Raw genomic sequence first — 19,602 nt, 5'->3', positions numbered from 1 at the left:
CAACCAGGTCAAAAGGTATGGCTATCAACGAAAAACCTGCACCTAAAAGTACCTTGTCCAAAGTTGGCCCCTAGATTCGTGGGGACATTCCCGATCGCCAAGACAATAGGTCCAGCCGCCGTGCGCCTTCGCCTGCCTCGTTCCCTCCGCACCCACCCTACCTTCCACGTGAGCCAGGTCAAGCCTGTTCAGGACAGTTCCCTGGTCCCGCCCGAGCCTGCGCCGCCCCCTCCGGAGATGGTGGAGGGGGACCCAGTCTATAAGGTCAGAAAATTATTGGACGTCCGAAAGCGGGGCCGGGGACACAAATACCTTGTTGACTGGGAGGGTTACGGGCCTGAAGAAAGGCAGTGGGTGCCCGCCCGATTCATTGTAGACCCCTCCCTCATCGACGATTTTTATGATGAACATCCGGAGATTCCTGGGCCGTCGAGAGCCGGCCGTTGAGGGGGGGGGTACTGTCACGCCGCCACCAGAGTGGCGGGTCATGCTTTTATTTTCACAGTCAGGTTCCCGGTTTATTTTGAAAGTACTAACTCTCATCTCACCCCAGGTCACTTACCCTTCCTGCAGCCTCACTGATTACCGGTCCACGCCCATGATCACTCCCACCTGTTCCTAATCAACCCGGACATAAAAGCCACCTGAATTCTCTCCTCGTTGCCGAAGTGTCACATCTCAGTGCATGGAAGCGTCCTCACAGTCCTTGATCCACAGTCCTAGTTTGATGTCTTGCCTTGCTTTGTCTTGCGCCCTTTGTTTGCCCCTTGTTTTCCTCCCTTGTGGAGCGCCTTTAGTTGTCCCTGTTTTTGAGTGCCCTTTTTGTATCTCCAGTTTGGAGCTCTTTTTGTTCAGCCTTTTTTTCCCTCTTTGAGAGGTGTTTTGAGTTTCGATCTATTAAAACTGCAGCCTTGTTGGCCAACTGTCACTCTGCGTCTGTCCTACCTCCTCGCTTCGTGTCATTAATATATTTTTAGGTATAATAATTTGTTGAATTTGTTCATATTATTATAATAAGTATAATAATACAAACAAATTAAACTATTAAGGAAGGTGTTTATAAAATAGAATACACATTTTAAAAGACATCTGGGTGAGATACGACATCTAACTATTATTAGAGATAGTAAACCCACTTTACAAGTGAAAAAGCGCTAACATTACACATACACTGTACATTATATTGCTTAGACGGTCACTAAAAAAAAATAAGTCATCATCACACATTGATGATTAAAATGTAGTGAACGGATGAAATTGTCTCCTCTTCTTTAAAATAATGATACACATCAGTTGTGTGCATTAATTGCATGCAGCGGATATACATGTTCAACTTTATAAAGCGCTTTAAGAACAGGCATTGCTTTATACAAAGTGCTGTACATAAACATAAATATCACTTTTGCAGTAAAGAATAAGGTAACAAAACAAGAACAAAGCAAACATTTTGAAGTTTTTGTTTTGTTATGTTTTTCTTTTTTTGTTTTTTTCAAAGTAAGGACATTCAAAGGACTTTGTTCAGTGTGCTTCCATCCATCTATCCATTTTCCGAAACGCTTATTCCTCACAGGGGTTGCCATTATGAATTAATTAAATACTGGAATGTGTATAAGATGTGTTATGACAGCTACTGCTGGTTTCAGATGGAAGCGGTGCAGCAGGCCAAGCACAGCTCCTCGGCGCTGGAAGTGACGTCCTGCTTCCGACAGGTCCGAGACATCTGGCTCCAGCTGGCCTGGCCGGATTCTGCAGGCGCGTTCATTTTCGTCACGCGCTTGACCGACGTAAGTACCGTGCACTCCATAACATCTTATAGTCAGGAAAAAACAATTAGAATGTATGTATTGAAATTTTTGTGGTCCCAATTGAATATTGTTTGGTCACATTGTATTTCCTGACATTTTGCAACTTTTTTTCCCACTCATTTCTGTGGAAAGTTTCTGCAGCCGTATGACTAATCCCAGCCTACATGTCTCAGAACTTTTGCAGTGAGGCTGTGTGCTACTCGGAGATGCTAACACGCAAGATTGAGAGGTGCCAAATGGGTCGGGACCACAAGAGCTTCATAGTTCAGGTAACGCCCCTAGCGAGGCGCATTGACGTGTGCGGTAAATGGCAACGAAGTCCCGTTGTGCACCACCCAGCAAGATGACGAGAATGCGACGTGTTGATGCCAAAAAAGCAAGTTGATGCCTGTCGGTCATTCACAGCAGCACCCTGCCCGCTTTGTAGCCCTGCTTCTTTTCCTTCGGACTTTTCTCCACCTCCGCCCTATCTCTGTCTCTTTCTCCTCCTGCGCTCCTCCTCCTCGCTTCCCGCTTAGCTGTGCGTGGCCCTCAATGATGTTGAACACGTCCGCGTCTTCTTGGGCCACCTGCCCCGTGACCTGGACTGGCCGGGTGTGGAGCGTGCCATGGAAGAGTCGTGCGGTGCCGAGGGCAAGGAGCAGGTGTTCAAGGCCCTCAATGGGCAGCTCTTCAACATGGACCTGGACCTGCAGAGGGAAGCCAAGCGCCTCATCGCGCTGCTTACGGACAAGGTGCAACCACACATTACTCACACAATACAATACAGTGTTTGAAAACGCTGTATAAATAAAGATGACTTGACTTTATTCTCATGAGATTCTCACTGAAGGCATCAAAACTAAGAACAAACACGTGGAGTTTATGTACTTAACAAAACAAGGTGAAATAACTGAAAACACGTTATATATTATAGATTCTTCAAAGTAGCCACCCTTTCCTCTGATTAAAGCTATGTACGCTCTTGGCATTCTTATCTCTCGGAGCTCCTTCAGTACTTTTGGAAAACCATTTCAGGTGACGACTCTTGAAGCTCATCGAGGGAATGCCAAGAGTGTGCAAAAAAATCATCAGTGCAAAGAGTGACTGTTTTGAACTAGAATATAGAACATATTTTCAATTATTTCACTTTATTTTTTCACGTGTTCATTCATATATATATATATATATATATATATATATATATATATATATATATATATATATATATATATATATATATGCAGATCGCTTCCATCCACTGTATTTTGTATTGACACATTTTGTTGTTTATGTGTAGATGGTGCCTGAGCTGCGGCGTTGTATCCAGCATATCAGTTTGTCTCCTGACTCCATCAACAATGATGACGTAGGCCCTCGTCAATTGGTTGCAATTTATGAGTGAGCGTGCATGTGTGACTTGTGCGTTCACATTGTCATGACCAGGCCGTGGCCCCCCTCATGAAGTACCTGCAGGACACCGTGGTCATCCTCACAGACACGCTGGTGAAGGACAACCTCATCCGGTAATTATTGCCTCTTGGCTCACCCTTCCTCTAAATATTTTTATTATAACTGGGACAATGTGTGATTAGCATAACCATTACTATTTATAATTATACCTTCTACCTAATTGCTTTTCCCCCATGTGTGTGTGTGTGTGTTGCGCTGCCATTTATTTGCAAAGGTAGCACGGAATCATAAAACCACATTATGATGCAAAATGTAAATTATATATTTAAAAGAGAAATCTTTCACTCGCAGTCTTAAAAGCTCTGACATTAGAATACACAAAAGGCTAAATAATTACAGCAAACTTTGCTTGAAACTGCTTGATTTTTGTGGGTGTTGTGTCTTACACTAATGCAGACTATTGCTTTGGGGGCGGACCTCGAGCTACTCAGTCTTTCCCGACCTCTCTAGAAACGAGCAACCCATCTAGATACTTTTTGGATATTCTCAGATTCAATCCAGATCTACAGCTGTTGACCCCTCCATGCCCACACTGCAAATGACTAATTACTATATATTCAGGGGTGCACATAAAAATTAGGCCTGGTTCTCAAATGACAGGTTGTTGTTTGCGGCTCTTTTGTTTGCCCTACCCACCGACCTCATGGATGAACTTTGATTTATGACACATCTGAGTACTGTATTTTTCGGATTATAAATCGCAGTTTTTTTCATAGTTTGGCTGGGGGTGCGACTTCTACTCTGGTGCGACTATGTGTGAAATTATTAACACAAGATTAGATCATTTCGCATGTTATTTTCACACTAAACTGCAAGAGGGCGCTCTAGGCTTGTGTTGATAATTTCAACATTGCCGGTAGAAGAGGAAGCGGCGCATCGTCTACCTCCCGAATTGGGGGAGTTGTTTAAAAGTGACACAGAGGATGAATATTTCATTGGATTTAGTGATTTGGAGTGAAACTGATAGTTTGGTAAACTTGTTAGCATGTTCTTTATGCTAGAGTTATATGAATAACTTGTAGTGATGGGAACATAATTCACTCACGGAACGTTGGGATGAAGGGAGAGTTCCGGGTGGGAAGGTTTTTTCATGTGGAAAAGGGGAGTTGGCCTGTTAGCTTCTTGCTGAGTGGGGAGTTGCTGTTAAGACCTCAGAAGCTGATGTCAATAAAACGCCAGCCTTTGGCTCCATGCTTCAACACTCCGCCTTCGATTCCCGTCACTGCTCGCTACAAACTCTTGTTACGTTACGTCGTTACTGACATTACCAGGCATGTCAGTCATGAAACGTTAGTATACCGTACACTTATTCAGCCTGTTGTTCTCTATTTTATTTTTATTTTAAATTGCCTTTCAAGATGACATGTATTTTTTTGGTGTTAGATTTTATCAAATAAATTTCCCCCAAAAATGCGACTTATACTCCAGTGCGACTTATGTATGTTTTTTTCTTCTTAATGATGCATTTTTTTGGCTGGTGCGATTTTATAATCCGGAGCGACGTATAATCCAAAAAAATACGGTACACATCCAGCATAGTCTCCGCAACCTTTATTAAAGATGCTCATTGGAGGAAGTTGAATTCCGAATCGGTATTGCCACGTGTCTGAAAAATGAAATTGTACAATCCCATCTTCACGTACACACTGCAGCGGGGGCGGGAAATTCAAACCCAAATCAAGGCTTGCAGGAGCCCTATTGTGAAAAGCTAGGTGTTAATCTGACAACTAGAAATGAGAAAATGTTTGAGTCATAAATGATCAAGTCACTCTAAAAAGAGAATTGTTGAATACAATTACTTCAAGTGATAACACACAATTAAATTTAGTTAATCCAAAGTGAATATATTAAGTTTAACAAACTCATAATTAAATTTATTAGATTCATTCTGGGATTAACTTAATTTAATGAAGTTATTCAAACTTAAGTAATTTTCTTACTGCGCAAAAGTGCAGTGACAATCGTGAACGTGGTGTTGTTGGAGACTGAGATTCCCTCCAGAGTAGTTGTTCACCTCTTCGTGTCCAGAGTACAGTTGAATGGAGTTTGTGTAAAGTCAATACTTGATAATTAAACCATATTCCTTTCCAGTGACTATTAAAAATCAATCAATCAAGCAAACCTACTACCTTAACCGTAACTTATTGCGGTGTTATTGGAGACTTCAGGAGACGCTAAATTGTGTCATATGTTTGACCCATTAGGGTTCTGCAGAGCCTGTGGGAGCTGCTGCTGCGCATGATCCTGGATTCAGTCACAGAGAACCGAGGTGTTCAGGTGGAGTTCTACAATCGCTTCCAGTATACTGTTGAGGTCAGTAGTAGGCTACTGCCTGTTTTCACACATGTGGAGTATTACCACTATTTGTGAAAATGTGTCCCTGAATTTTCCACATTTTTGTGCGTTGGTAGACCTTATTGCACTTCCTCCAAGGAAATGGTCTGTGTCTTGAAGATATGAAGAGTGGAGACTACAAGGTCATCAGATACATTATACTAATGTTTATTATGCCTGGGTGCACTTTACATTATAAATCTTTTTAGAGAGAGTTTACTCATAAAGTTGGAATGATTGCAGGGAAATTATACACATGCTAAAAAAAACACATTTCCATTCACTGTAAGTCAAGATAAAATATACGGAACAGAATGGGAATTGCAACACTCAATGTCAGTTTTGGAGGGGAGTGTAAATAAACAAGAAAAACAGCAAATAAGAACTTTTTGTCTTTGTCCTCATTTGCAAACATGTCCTTTCCTAAGGCCCTGGAGGAGGAGCTGAAGATGAACAAGTGTTCCTCTTTCGAGCTGATCGAACAGTATTACCTGGAAAAAATCTCCCTGCAGGTGCGTTTCGCCTCGCCAGGCATCGATCCGGACGCCAGACACTTCTCGTTGCACGCTACTGTGGCTTATGTTGTTGTGTAATGGAAAGAAAAAAAACTTCCAAAGAACGGACATTTGCCCCAACTGTGTGTGTGTGTTGCAGAAAACCCTCAAACACACACGCTTTGGTCGGATCAGTGTCAAGTGCTACTATGATGCTCCCGAGCAGAGGCTGACCGTGGAGATCCTGCATGCCGCAGACATCATGGCGCTGGATGCCAATGGTAAAAGCCCAGTGTAGGGTACACACATAGCGACTGAAGATTATCCTAAGCGGTTATCTTTTGGCGATTGTAAATGTTCATGAAATGTGATGTGAAACAAAATGTAGCCAATCAAGAAGCTTCTGAGTGAGGAGCAAGTGGGCACAAGTTAAAAAAGGAAAAAAAAGAGCAGTTAGCAAACGTGGCCATTTCCCCCCCCCCCTTCTCACATCTAAAAATGATTTCAAAATGGTGCCCAAAATTCCCATCCTTGATCCAATGTCAGGTCTCAGCGACCCGTTTGTCATCGTCGAGCTGTGTCCCCACCACCTCTTCCCGCTGGCGAAGAGCCAGCGCACGCAGGTGAAGCTGAAGACGCTGCACCCTGTGTTCGACGAGCTCTTCTACTTGTGAGTGCCTCTTCCAGTTTGTGTCATTTAAAGGTCACGCCAGGGTGGCTTATGTGCTTTACAACTGTTATTGCTTCACCACGACATTTCTTCTTGACAAAGGTCGCCCCGTCCTACCTTTCTCACCACCTTTTATTAGCAATGTTGCATCAGTCAGGGGATATGATGGATTTAACTGAAAATGTAATTAAAGGGATATTTGACTCATTGAGCCATTTTCAGCAGCAGCAAAAAAAAATTTGTCCAGAATGAATATGGTCATTTCATTATGTTTTAACGTACAATTAATACATTAAAATACTAATTTTTCCACTTGCTGTCGACTGAAGATGACATCACCTGTGCTGAGGAAGTAGGTAACGACCAATCATGTCTCAGATTGTTTATCAAACCTAGGAAACAGGTGAGCCAGGATTGGTCGTGACCTACTTCCTCAGCACAGATGATGTCATCTTCAGTCGACAGAAGGTGTAAAAATTAGTTTTTAACATTATTAACTCATTTGCTCCCAGCCATTTTCACTGAAGCAACCCCCTTCGCTCCCAGCTGTTTTCCTGGATTTTGACTGATTTTGCAAGGCCCACAGAATATTGTCTTCTATTACTATAAAAACATGGAACCTACCACAAGAAAGATAAGTCTCTTCTTTCATCAGGAAAAAAAAAGTATGTTTCTATCTGTTTCCTTTTTGCAGCAATTAGCGTTAGAATGTAGCTTAGTTTTATCATTATTCACATATCTGTTCAGAACTGTGGGGAAAACGGCTTGTTTTAACATGGCCCTGGTTGATCGCTTGTACTCTGCTGCCACCTTCTGGACGTTTTTGTATTAACTACCATTGATTTAACCGTTCTCTGCAGTAGAGAGGCTGCATCAAAGCCTTCTGTATGCTCTAGCATAAAAAAAAACAACATAAAAACGTGTAACTACGTCTTTGGGATGCTTAAAACATTTAAAATAGAACGTATTTATACGTTTTTGGTAGCAAATTAGTTAATTGTACAGGAAAAATAATGAAGTATTTGAAGTTTTGAAGTCAAATTCATTCCGGGCAAAAAAAAAATTAACTTTTTACTGCTGTAAATGGCTCCAATGAGTCAAACATCCCTTTGAGGAGTAATTTTAAAAGTAAATTTGAAGTCACTTGTCATGTTTTTAGGGACCCCTATAGCTGCAGAAAAAACATTGACAATAGTTCACTTTTGTTAGGTTTTAAAGGGATACTTGACTCATTGAGTCATTTTCAACAGTAACAGGAAACATTTTGTCTATAATTAATGTGATAACTTCATTATTTAACGACCAATCACGGCTCACCTGTTTGCTTTGTTTAGTCAGCAAACTGAGCCATGATTGGTAGTTATCTATTTCCTCAGCACAGATGATGTCACCTTCAGTTGACATGAAATGATCAAATTCATTCTCAACAAGATAGATAGATAGATAGATAGATAGCTGCAGCAAAATCACTAACTGGCATTATAAATTGATAGATAAATATAAATCTGGAGGCAAGTTCACATGTAGCCCTACTGTATTAGAAATGTAAAAATTGTTGATAAATTGAATGAATAATCCTAATCCGTGCGGCGCAGCCACGTGAGTCCCGAGCAGTACAGGCACAGATTTGCCTGCTTGACCTTCACGGTGATGGACTACGACTGGCTGTCCACCAACGACTTTGCCGGCGAGGCCGTCGCCCCGCTCAGCGACTTCTGCTGGCCGGGGAGGCCCAACGCCACGCCGGCCGGCAAGAGCGTGCAACCCTTCATCCTCCACCTGTCTCGCAGCAAACCCAGCGGTACTCAAAATATTCTGTCTATTTTGGATAATACAGACTTAAACCAGAAGTTGTGAGGGATGTTCTATATTTTGATTGAATTCCGACTTCTCTTGGCAAGTAGCGTTTCCACTGTAATGTTTCAGTTCATACAAGTAATGTTTAACACCTTACACTTTAGCATAATTAATAGTTCTATCATCATTCACATTGCCATTTCATCATTGGTTTAACATAATGGTCGTCAGACGTATGAGCGTTGACAGACACAAATGTCATATGCACACAGTTTGATGGACTTGCACTTTTGTGGTATGTTGTGGTACCGGTTATTGTCCTGATACCCATACCTCGTATTGGTACTCGTCCATCCCTAATTAATTTTTACACACTTGGAAAAAAAACAAAGAAAGAGCCAAGTGTGTTTGAACATTTTCGTCAAATTCTGAATTGTACAACTCTGCTGTTATCGGAACTTTTTCCACCATAAATCATCAGAAATTATAAATAAACCCTTTATCATCACTAAAAAATTGAATATACACATTATAGTGAAACCACATCCTGCTTATGCAGTGTTTTTGTTGATTCGATCTACAGTTTCCTTGAAATGTTATTCTGACTGGTTCAAATGAACTCAATCCAATGTTTCCCTGTTTAGACTTGCTGTCAAAGGTTGTGATGAGATCATGGATTTATTTGATTTTTTTTTTTCCTTCCCGTCCTGCAGAGAAGCCGATCATGCGGATGCTGGATGCTCGGACGGGAGACAGGGAGGCTCAGGAGTTTGTCCGCAGGCTGAAAGAGATTGAAAAGTCCATGGAGGAGGAGTAAAAAAAAAAAAAAAAAAATTGAAGAAGAAACGTCCTAACGCGTATCGATGTTCTCTGACCACGTGTCGCCACCTGTGCTCTTGTACCGGTACTATGTTTACAATATTTTGGTTGGTGTTGTTTTTTTATGATATTCCAAGTAATTATTTGTTTAGTATTGCTACCAAAATGATAAACTACGAGGGAGTGAGTCACTGTGCAACCCGATGCTGTCTCAGTTCAACTCCATTTTTTAGGAAAAACTACGTGTGACTATTTTTTGGAATGTTCTCTTTGTCGTATATTTGATATGATAGAATTCCAAACTATTTTGTGGAAGTAGCACTCAGTCAAAGTCTGAATCTTTACCTCATGTGTTTCTGTGGTTCTGGAGGGGATCCGATGAGGAATGGAGGAAGCTCAGGGTACAAAACTTGGCGAGAATCACTGAACGTTTTTCAACTTTGAGTCGTACTTGTGATTGTTGTATTAATTCAAATGGATGGTATTAATTAGTAGACTAAATTTAAAAAGACTATTTTGGATGTCATCAGCCAGCTAGCGATGAGCCTGTTATGAGAATTTAGTAGGATTTTGTCCAAAAAAATAAATTCTTTTTACTTAGTGAACTTTATGCAAATACTTCATCATTTAATTAATGAATGTGCTGCATTAAATTCTTCATTGGTTAGTATTAGGGATGAGCGAGTACCGATACCAGGTATCACTTTTGGTGCTGATATCAGCCTTATTTTAAGGTATCGGTATTCGTGATGGTGGCTGATACCAGTATCGGCCGCCCTCTAATGGCCGTTTACAATGAGGAACTAAAATTAGAGGAATAGAAAATTGGCATTAATTTCATGCAATTTGAAGGAAAATAGTATATTGGGATTTATAGGTCTTTCTTTAAAATTATGTGTCATTTGGTGGTGGTGGTGGGGGGGGGGGGTTACATACTAGTAGTATCTGTATCTGGTATCGGTATTAGTGACGACTCAAGAGCTGACTATCAGTATCGGTCTAACAAAAAGTGGTATCGAACATCCCTAGTTAGCATTCAATAATCCATACCAGTTTGTAGCAAAATGTGGTATGTTTATGGGTAGTGCGTCGGCCATCTTTGTGGAACTGGTGCAGTTGTTATTTTGTGCAGTGTCCTACTAAATTACCTTGACGAGTTGCACTTTCTTCATTTTGCCGTTCAGGTGAAAACAAAAACAATTTTATTAATTTTAAGATTTCAATTTGTTTACTAAATAAGAAAATTGTATATACAGCAATGAATGTCAACAACCTGTTATGAAAATTTAATTGGATTTTGTACAAAAAGTAATGCACTCATTTCTTTTTTTCCTTTTGTTTAGTGGGCAAATTCATTTTTACACATAATTCAACTATAATCCAAACTATTTGGGAGTGTTTTTAGTTGCAAAATGTTGTATTTTATATATTACGTGTCAGTCCGTCTTTTTGAAATGGACGAATCTGGTATATGTCATTTTCTGCAAATCCTTAAATTACCCCGACATGTCAATCAATCAATCAATCAACTTTATTTATATAGCACCTTTCATACATTTAAAATGCAACTCAAAGTGCTGGACATCCATAATGCAATAAAATAAAAGAAAGAAAAAGCCCCCCCATCCCCATGATCGTACCCACAGACACACCCAAAACCCAACAAACACATGAAAACCACAACATGGCGGGGCACAGATGTACCCTGTAAGGAAAGGCACCCAGGAGGAGTTCATCCACAGTGAGATGGATGAAGACCAAGCATCCCTCTCACTGTGGAGGCTCCCCCATGAGAAAACACTGGAGCTAAAAATTTTATAACTACCAAATAAAAACATTTAAACACTAAAAGAAAACGGTTAAACACGATAGAAAAAATAAATAAATAAAAACAAAGCTACAAGACAATATAGATTAAAAGTTAAATAAATAAAAGGGGATAAAAAAGTAAAAATAATAATAAATAAAATAAAATAAAATAAAATAAAAATAAAAAAGGTTAATCAAATGCCAAACTAAAAAAGTAAGTCTTAAGCCTCCTCTTAAAAACATAAATATTCTCTGCAGACCTGATGCTCTCTGGCAGGCCATTCCATAGGTGAGGACCATAGTGGCTAAAGGCAGCTTCACCATGTGTCTTGGTCCTCACCTTTGGAATAGTTAAAAGGCCGCTGCCAGAAGACCTCAGAGGCCGCGAGGGGTAATAGGGTAAAAGCAAGTCAGATAAATAAGATGGGCCAAGACCGTTAAGACATTTAAAGACTAATAAAAGCACCTTAAAATCAATCCTGAAACGCACGGGGAGCCAATGCAGCGATTTTAAAACTGGTGTAATGTGCTCCCGCCCTCCGGTCCCCGTCAGCACACGTGCAGCTGAGTTCTGAAGGAGCTGTAGGACTGAAATATTCTTTTTGGGAAGACCAGAGAGCAGGGAATTACAATAATCAAAACGACAAGAAATAAAAGCATACATCAGCACCTCCGTGTTGGCCTGTGAGAGAAACGGGCGGACTCTGGCAATATTCTTAAGATGGTAAAAACCGATCTTGGCTACATTTTTAATATGAGGATTAAAAGTTAGCTCAGAGTCAAAAAGGACGCCCAAATTCTTTACACATTGCGTGGGTTTAAAATCTTGTAGTTTAGGTAAAAGTTTCTCTCTCTGACCTTCAGGACCGATGACTAAAACCTCTGTTTTGTCCTGGTTGAGCTGCAGGAAATTTTCTGCCATCCATGACTTAATATCTAAAATACAATTTAAAAGGGTATCAATAGGCCCCATGTCATCAGGTGACACGGCGATATACAGCTGTGTATCATCAGCGTAACTGTGGAAGTTGACGCCGTGTCTCCTGATGACTTCCCCAAGGGGAAGCATATAAAGATTAAAAAGTAATGGGCCTAAGATTGAGCCTTGGGGAACCCCACATTTAATTTCATGGGTTTCAGAGGAACATGTATGCATACTTACAAAGAAATATCAGTGTGTGAGATAGGAATAAAACCAGTTAAAAACTGTACCAGAGATGCCCACCAGGCTTCTAAGTCTGTTTAATAAAGTGTGGTGATCTACTGTATCAAAGGCAGCACTTAAATCCAGTAGCACCAAGACTGTAAGCTTTTTCATATCTTCGTTACACCTGATATCATTTAAAATCTTTAAAAGGGCAGTCTCGGTACTGTGGTTCATCCTAAAACCAGACTGATATTTCTCTAAAATATTATTTGTATCTAAAAATGAATTCAATTGAATAAAAACAATTTTTTCTAAAATCTTACTTAAAAAGGGTAAGTTGGATATAGGTCGATAACTATTAAAACTGCTGGGGTCCAAATTGCTTTTCTTCAGAAGGGGCTTCACCACCGCCGTTTTAAAGGCGGCAGGAAAGACACGCGTCTGAAGAGAGCAATTGACTATAGTTTAAATCTGTTCCTCAAAAAATCCATAAAATGTCTTAAAAAGTGATGTGGGAATCGGATCTAAAAGGCAGGTTGTTGGGTTGACCTGGGAGAAAGCTCGACCAAGTGTCCTTGCATCAACCAGGGTAAAACTTTCCAGTGTTTCCTCAGGTAAAAGTGACTGTCCATATTTATTAAAAATTATATTTTTATCAACTAAAAGACTGGACCTAATGCCATCAATTTTACTTCTGAAGTGGTCTGCAAAGCCATCACAGAGAGTGTTTGATGGAGTCTGTGATGGCTTTTTAAAATCAGGATTGGTTAAAAGATCGAAAGTGGAGAAAAGAAATTTAGGATCTTTTGAATGAACTGCGATTAAATTTGAGAAATAAGATATTCTTGCCTGTTTGACTGTTTTATTGTAGGATTTAAGTTGTTCACGTAATATTTCATAATGTATTGAAAGTTTAGTTTTTCTCCACCTCCTTTCAGCACACTTGCATTTTCGTTTTGATTTTTTAATCTCGTCATTTCTCCACGGGGGAATAGTCTTTAATTTTATAGTTTTGGTTAAAAGTGGAGCTACTTCATCCAAAGTTGTTCTTAAGTTCTTATTAAAATTATCAACAATAAAATCACATGAAGCAGGTAGAAAGTCTGCAGGGATTCTCTTAAGATTCTCAATAAAATTTGCAGCCACCTCAGAAGTTAGGTAGCGTTTCCTCACTGTTCTCACCGGGGCATCCTGATGATTAAAACTGGCGATGTTATAAAATACACAATAGTGGTCAGACACAGCCAGGTCAACAACAGAGGACACACCAATGGACAGGCCATAGGTTATGACCAAGTCCAAAGTGTATCCTCTGTTGTGAGTCGGCTGTGTGACATGCTGTTTAAAATCAAGACAGTTTAAAAGGTTTAAAAATTCTCTGGACAATGGGTCCGAGATATTATCAACGTGGACATTAAAATCGCCAGTTACTAAAATTCGATTATAAGTAGTAAGTAAAATCGATAGGAACTCTGAAAACTCACTAATAAAAGAAGTAGAATGATGGGGAGGTCTATAAACTAAAACACAGAGAATAGGAGGATTGCTACAAACAAAAGCATGATACTCAAATGATAGATAAGTATTAAAAATAACTTCCCTTGAAGCTAAAGTGACTTTAAAAATGGATGCAGTCCCACCTCCACGTTTACCATCCCTGTTAGAAAATAAAAAGTTAAAATTGGATGGGCAAGCCTCGGTGAGAACAACTGGGGCATCTGTGCCGAGCCATGTCTCTGATAGAAGAATACCTTCTAGGTTGTTGTCTAAGATCAGGTCATTTATAATAAAAGTTTTGTTTAAAAGAGAGCGCACATTCAGCACAGCCAATTTAATGTCTGTGCCGAATGTGCGCTCATAGTCACAATTAAAAGAATTGTTAACATATAAAAGATTATTAATGTTAAAACTGTTTTGTTTGTGTGTGGGGGGAAATCGTCTGCCTGTGATAGTAGAAATTGGGAAACTGTTATCTGTATGCATTCTAGCTGTAGTGACTGTACTAATTGTAGGAATTGGATACAGAACTTCAGACACCGAGGGGGCAGTTAGTCATTGACGAAACACATGTAACGAATAAACAATGTTCTCGGCTAATTTCCGAGCACCGAGTATTGAGGGTTGCACATTATGTTGCATATTTTACCATCCAGCAGTTTTCACCATTTCAAGTTATATGTTAGCTAATGTTACTAATTCATATACTATTTGCATAAATACAAATTTCAGATGTCAATGCCAATCAGTAGCATATACATTGATTTTTTATTTTTTATTTTTTTAAATAACACGCTGATTTTTTTTTTTTTTTTTTTAATCAAAATCAGTACATTACATAATTGTTGTTAAATCACCCACAAATGTTTGTGGGTACTTTGAAAATAGTCCAGTTTGGACTCATTTTTGTGCAATTTTCCCCTAAATTGCCGTTATACGTTACAAAAAAATTCCTCTGCACCATCAAATTTTCAAACTATGTCGAGTTTATATCATTTTAGTTAAAGTTTTACTTTTGACATTTTGGACGTATTGGGTCAGATCAGATGTGCCTGCCTGACTTATTTTTTGCGATTTTTCAAACATTTAAGATGGATTTGGTCATTTCTTCATTTCAGAAACACAAAAATAATGAGTCATAGTGTAGTTTTCATCTGCTGTGTGATGAGTCATTGCGTCGTGTACAACTACTTGAAAGGAAGACAATTTCACCCTGAATGGCAGCGTGGGCACAGAGGCGTAATTTAGGAGAAAGCAAGCTAAGTGCAGCTAATAAACTCATGTAGCATTTCAATGACAAGGATGCTAAATGATGCTCGATCTGGAGCGTTGTATGAGCAGACATGAGAAGTTAGCTAAGTTAGTCAGTAGTCACATGCAGTATGTAAATAAGAATTCCAAGAAATGTCAAGTCGAATTATGACACTGAGCATGTTCTAGTGCACATTTAGTAGGATTTCATACAGTGTTCTTAAATAAGAGGTAATAAAAATGGTACATAACTCATCAAAATACAACTTGTGTTAACTGTTATAGTTTTAGCACAGCATGCCCATCCAGTTTGAAATCTGATATTTGTACCATTTCCTACTAAATTCTCACGTTCGCAACTAAAATTTTGCGTGACTACAATCCAATACCTAAATAATTAAAAAATATATATATTATGTTGAGCATGTTCTCTTGAGCATTTAATTACATTTTGTACAAAAGTGCTCTGAAATTAGTGGAAACACCTTTTGATGTGAATGATTTGTTTGATGTGAAAGAATTTTATGAGACTAATGATAAGACTTTGAACTCAAACAACACAACCCTAAGGTCTTTTAAATTTTGTTATATGAAAATATGAATTATTTTCCATGTACATGAATAAATCGAGAAAATTATTAAAACAAATATAAAATAAGAAACTAAAAACAATGAATATAGAAAATGTGTAATAATAAAAATGTATTTAATATATAAAATATTAAACAGTTGCTTCTGGGCAGAATTCCAAAATCGTTATTTATCTGATTTTTATTTATATTATTTGGAGTTATTAAACTTGTATCATTTAAGTTCTTAAGCTATTTCCAAAACTTTAGATGGATTAAAATAGCAAACCAAACATAAAATAGCAAAATAAAAACAATTAAATGAAGTAGATACTAATATTAAAATCAATGCTGTGGGGGGAAAAAACGATATAATTTTACTGTAAGATGGCACTAAGCTTTTTTTGTACAATTTCTTCTAAAATCATTTCAGCATATTTTTATCGGATCAAGTGCTATAACTCCCTGGGCAAACAGCCAAAAAAAACAAAACATGGAAACATTGCTAAAAAGCATTTACAAGATGACCTCACAAGATGACGGGATGTGCAATGATGGGGATGAAGTGAGAGTGGGGAAGTGTAGCAGGTGAACAAAACAAAAATGACACTAACAGCATTTTTGATGTTGTAAATTCTTAAAGTAGCTTCTCGTGAAGTGTTGCGTCGGTTGTTTTCTGTGGAGTCGCTATGGGGTGGCGGGTGCGGTGGTAACCTTTCAATCCATCTTCGGTTGGACACAACAAATGGAGGACACGCTTTCTTTGAAGCTTACAAGAAACAATGTGAAGTGGCACTCGGGTAGTTTCGAATTTAAGGCGTCTTGTGGGTAAAGCACCTTAATTGTTATTGTTGCAGTGAATTCTTTGTTCATGAACATGTAAAAAGCCTGTGTTGCTGTAAACGTTTAAAAGCTGTCAATGAACTTGAAATAAATTGTGTTTACATTTCAACTTTGTATGTTGAACGAGAATAAAGCATTTAAAGCGCAGTGCTTCTCAATTATTTCTTGTTTTACCTACATCTTTTTAGACTTCAATTTTCACCAACAAGGATGCTCCTTCCATCTACTGACCTTTTAATAAACCCCCTCGCCCCCACTCCTCTTCGTCTCCCTGCCTCATGGCATCAAATGCTTGCTGTAATGCCACAGCAGCCCCACGGGAGACGACACGCGCATAAACAAGCATGACAACGTGCGAGACGAAGAGCCTCGGAACACGGATGTCGCTCGGTGAATTTTTGAAGAAGCTTCTGTGGGTGCAGACGCAGGTGTTGCGCTGCGAGGAGGACCTTGACCAATTTTCATCTCCTCGCTATACACGCATGTTGCACATTTATCGGCCTGCCAGTGACACATGCAGTATTCTAAAATTAACGCGACCAGCACTAAAAGGAGAAAAAGTAGCGATAGCACACTTTTTTTTTTTATTGCATGGATGGATATGCGCCAGTTTACCTCGACCGTACAAATATTCTTCATCAACAGTTTGTCTTTAGGGCAAAATGCAGACAAGTGCAACATAACATTATAGCTAAGACTGTTTCTTCTTCTTCTTTTTTTTTCTTTTTTTTTCTTTTTTTTTATCATTTGGGATTTCTGGTTTTATCCACCAGATGTCGTCGTAAACTCACTTTAATCCCAACGTGACATTAATCTATCCAAAACTTCTCTTAAGTTTTTTTTCTTCTTTTCTATGCATCAGTGGGTATGTTTAAAAAAACAACGAATAATTAAAGTACAAAAAAAAAAAGCTTCCACATATGTGTCATTCTAAAATTATCTTTAACATCAATGACTTGCTCATATTAGACCTCATCAGACAGTGCAGCCGGTGCAGGTGTAGGCTACCTAATAAATTTGTGACCCACTAGTGTAAACACCTGTAACAAGGCCCCTGGGGGCCCCGGGAGGAGCCCCGACACAGCAGCTCCATTGTGTCTTGTGCGTGTCCGAGTGAGCGGACGAAATTGGACTGTGTGTGTGCATCAGAGGAATGCAAACTGGAATGGTGTTCACTTGGCCCCACGCCAAGCTCTCTACAGGGCCACCATCCCTGAAGCGTCCTGAGGACGCACAATGCTATCAGTGCAGTGAGGGGTACACACAGTACACAGTGTTGGCCTGAGAAGAGGGCTTAGATGAGGATTGTTTAGCTACTGCACTGAATGTCCTTAGAATCAAAACAACCTCCTGTTTGTTTTAGTTGATTAGATAGAATGACTATCATGTTCTTTGACAAACAACCAGTTGTGTTGAAAATACACATGACTCATGACTACTCTTGACCTTTCGTGCTGTACATTTGGTGGTGGGAAATAACTACGCAAAAATACTTTGTTAAGCACTTGAAGATCTTACAACATGTCATATTTGTTCAAACTGGACAAACAGAAGCAGAAGGACGCGCAATTAGCAACATTTCTGCTCATCAGGTAAGTTCATTACTTCTTTTTGACTTTTAATTCACTTGACGTGTAAAAAATAAAACATCACACTGGTAAGTTGTAACATTTTGTGTTGTATAATACTGTACTTAGAAAAAGTCATGATACCATCATAGCAGCCGTGGCTAACATCAGCTTGTTGACAGTGCTAACGCTAGCATAACACTGCTATTTTGTTAAAGCTGGTCGTCCTCTGTGACAATTTACCACATCCAAACTTCATATGAATGGTGCTTAATTGTTGAACGCCACCACTGCTTTTGGGCAGGCTGTTGTGTTTATCAGGGCTGTCAACTTTTCACCAAACATTCGAGTATGACATCGATCGGTCCCCAGTCAGGTGGGCCGGGTTATGGTGTTGGTATCAGATGTGATGGGGATGCAAGACTGTATTGGGGATTTTTTATTTTTATTTTTTATGTATTTTTTTAACACTCACTCACACAGACACATGGTCTCCCCGGTGGGGAAGCGAACCCACACCGCCTGCATCGAAGGTAAGCAACGGTAAGCACTCTGCCACCCAGAGCCCTGTATGGTGTTTCGGGGGCCTGCACGCCAGCCGATGATGTCATGCTACAGGATAGAAGCGGCAATATTTTGCGGCTTTGGGAATCGAATTGTGGTTAATGATTATTCGGGGGGAAAACTTGTACGAATAAATATTTGACATTATACAAATAAATGATATTAGGAATGGGAGAGTACCAATACCAGGTATCGGCATCGGGAAGATACCAGGCCATATTTCAATGTATCGGTGCTCTCGACGGGTATCGATACTGGTATCAGCTGCCACTCTTGCTACTCTTTCTCTCCTGGAACATTCTAAAACTAATTGGCTTAAGTGTACAGTGTGTTTCCTCAAGCAAGAAGTTGAGCTGAAATAAGGAGGGCTTCAAACCCGAAAATGGCTTTTCATGAAAGATCAAAAAGACAGGAATGTGTGCTGTCATCACGCCACACCAGGATCAGCTCAACGATGCGGAGCACTGAGGAGTGGAAAACAGCCTCTTTGTTGTTTAATAGAGAGCTCTAGTGTTAGGCTAGCTCAATGCTAACGTGAATCTGGACTGTAAATCGTGCTTTTTTTCATAGGTTGGCTGCTCATACAAGTTATACTACAAAGCGAATTATACTTGTACATGAAAAAAAGTTAACCGGGAAATATAATTTTGCATACAGCCACAAGAGGGCACCCTAGACTTGTTTTGTTTGTTTATTGAAAATATAAACATAAAAACAAGTAGTAGAAAAGAAAAAACTTATAAGAAAGAAAAAAAACGTATACAATCATTAGTCACAGTTTACATGTTCAAAGGGAGTAGGAAGACGTAAATTTATATATTCTATATATACACTCCTGATCAAAATCTTAAGACCAGTTAAAAAATTGCAAGAATTTGCATTTTCCACTGTTGTATCTTAAGAAGGTTCTAAGTAGAGTTTCAGAATGCAAAAAGAAGAAATGGGAACAAGAGACCAAATATTTTGAGCAGGCAATTTATTGA

General features: G+C 39.3%; 1 protein-coding gene across 3 annotated transcripts in view; it reads left to right on the top strand.

Annotated features, from left to right (window-relative positions):
* The window catches only part of baiap3 (BAI1 associated protein 3), a 49,260-nt gene extending 39,289 nt beyond the window's left edge, over positions 1-9,971 (top strand). For all 3 annotated transcript variants that reach the window (XM_077496803.1, XM_077496795.1, XM_077496812.1), the window contains 12 exons: positions 1,644-1,784; positions 1,979-2,074; positions 2,324-2,539; positions 3,085-3,153; positions 3,231-3,310; positions 5,462-5,570; positions 5,669-5,734; positions 6,020-6,103; positions 6,246-6,366; positions 6,632-6,755; positions 8,351-8,556; positions 9,266-9,971. In XM_077496803.1, coding sequence (XP_077352929.1) covers positions 1,644-1,784; positions 1,979-2,074; positions 2,324-2,539; positions 3,085-3,153; positions 3,231-3,310; positions 5,462-5,570; positions 5,669-5,734; positions 6,020-6,103; positions 6,246-6,366; positions 6,632-6,755; positions 8,351-8,556; positions 9,266-9,369 — 1,416 coding nt within the window. In that variant the 3' untranslated portion in view covers positions 9,370-9,971. The remainder of the gene's footprint in view (positions 1-1,643; positions 1,785-1,978; positions 2,075-2,323; positions 2,540-3,084; positions 3,154-3,230; positions 3,311-5,461; positions 5,571-5,668; positions 5,735-6,019; positions 6,104-6,245; positions 6,367-6,631; positions 6,756-8,350; positions 8,557-9,265) is intronic.
* The last annotated feature ends 9,631 nt before the right edge of the window (positions 9,972-19,602 follow it).

Source organism: Festucalex cinctus, chromosome 1, assembly GCF_051991245.1.
Source record: "Festucalex cinctus isolate MCC-2025b chromosome 1, RoL_Fcin_1.0, whole genome shotgun sequence".
NCBI classification, from domain to species: Eukaryota; Metazoa; Chordata; class Actinopteri; order Syngnathiformes; family Syngnathidae; genus Festucalex; species Festucalex cinctus.
Note: the sequence above shows the minus strand (reverse complement) of the source record. Positions and strands in the feature narration are given on the sequence as shown.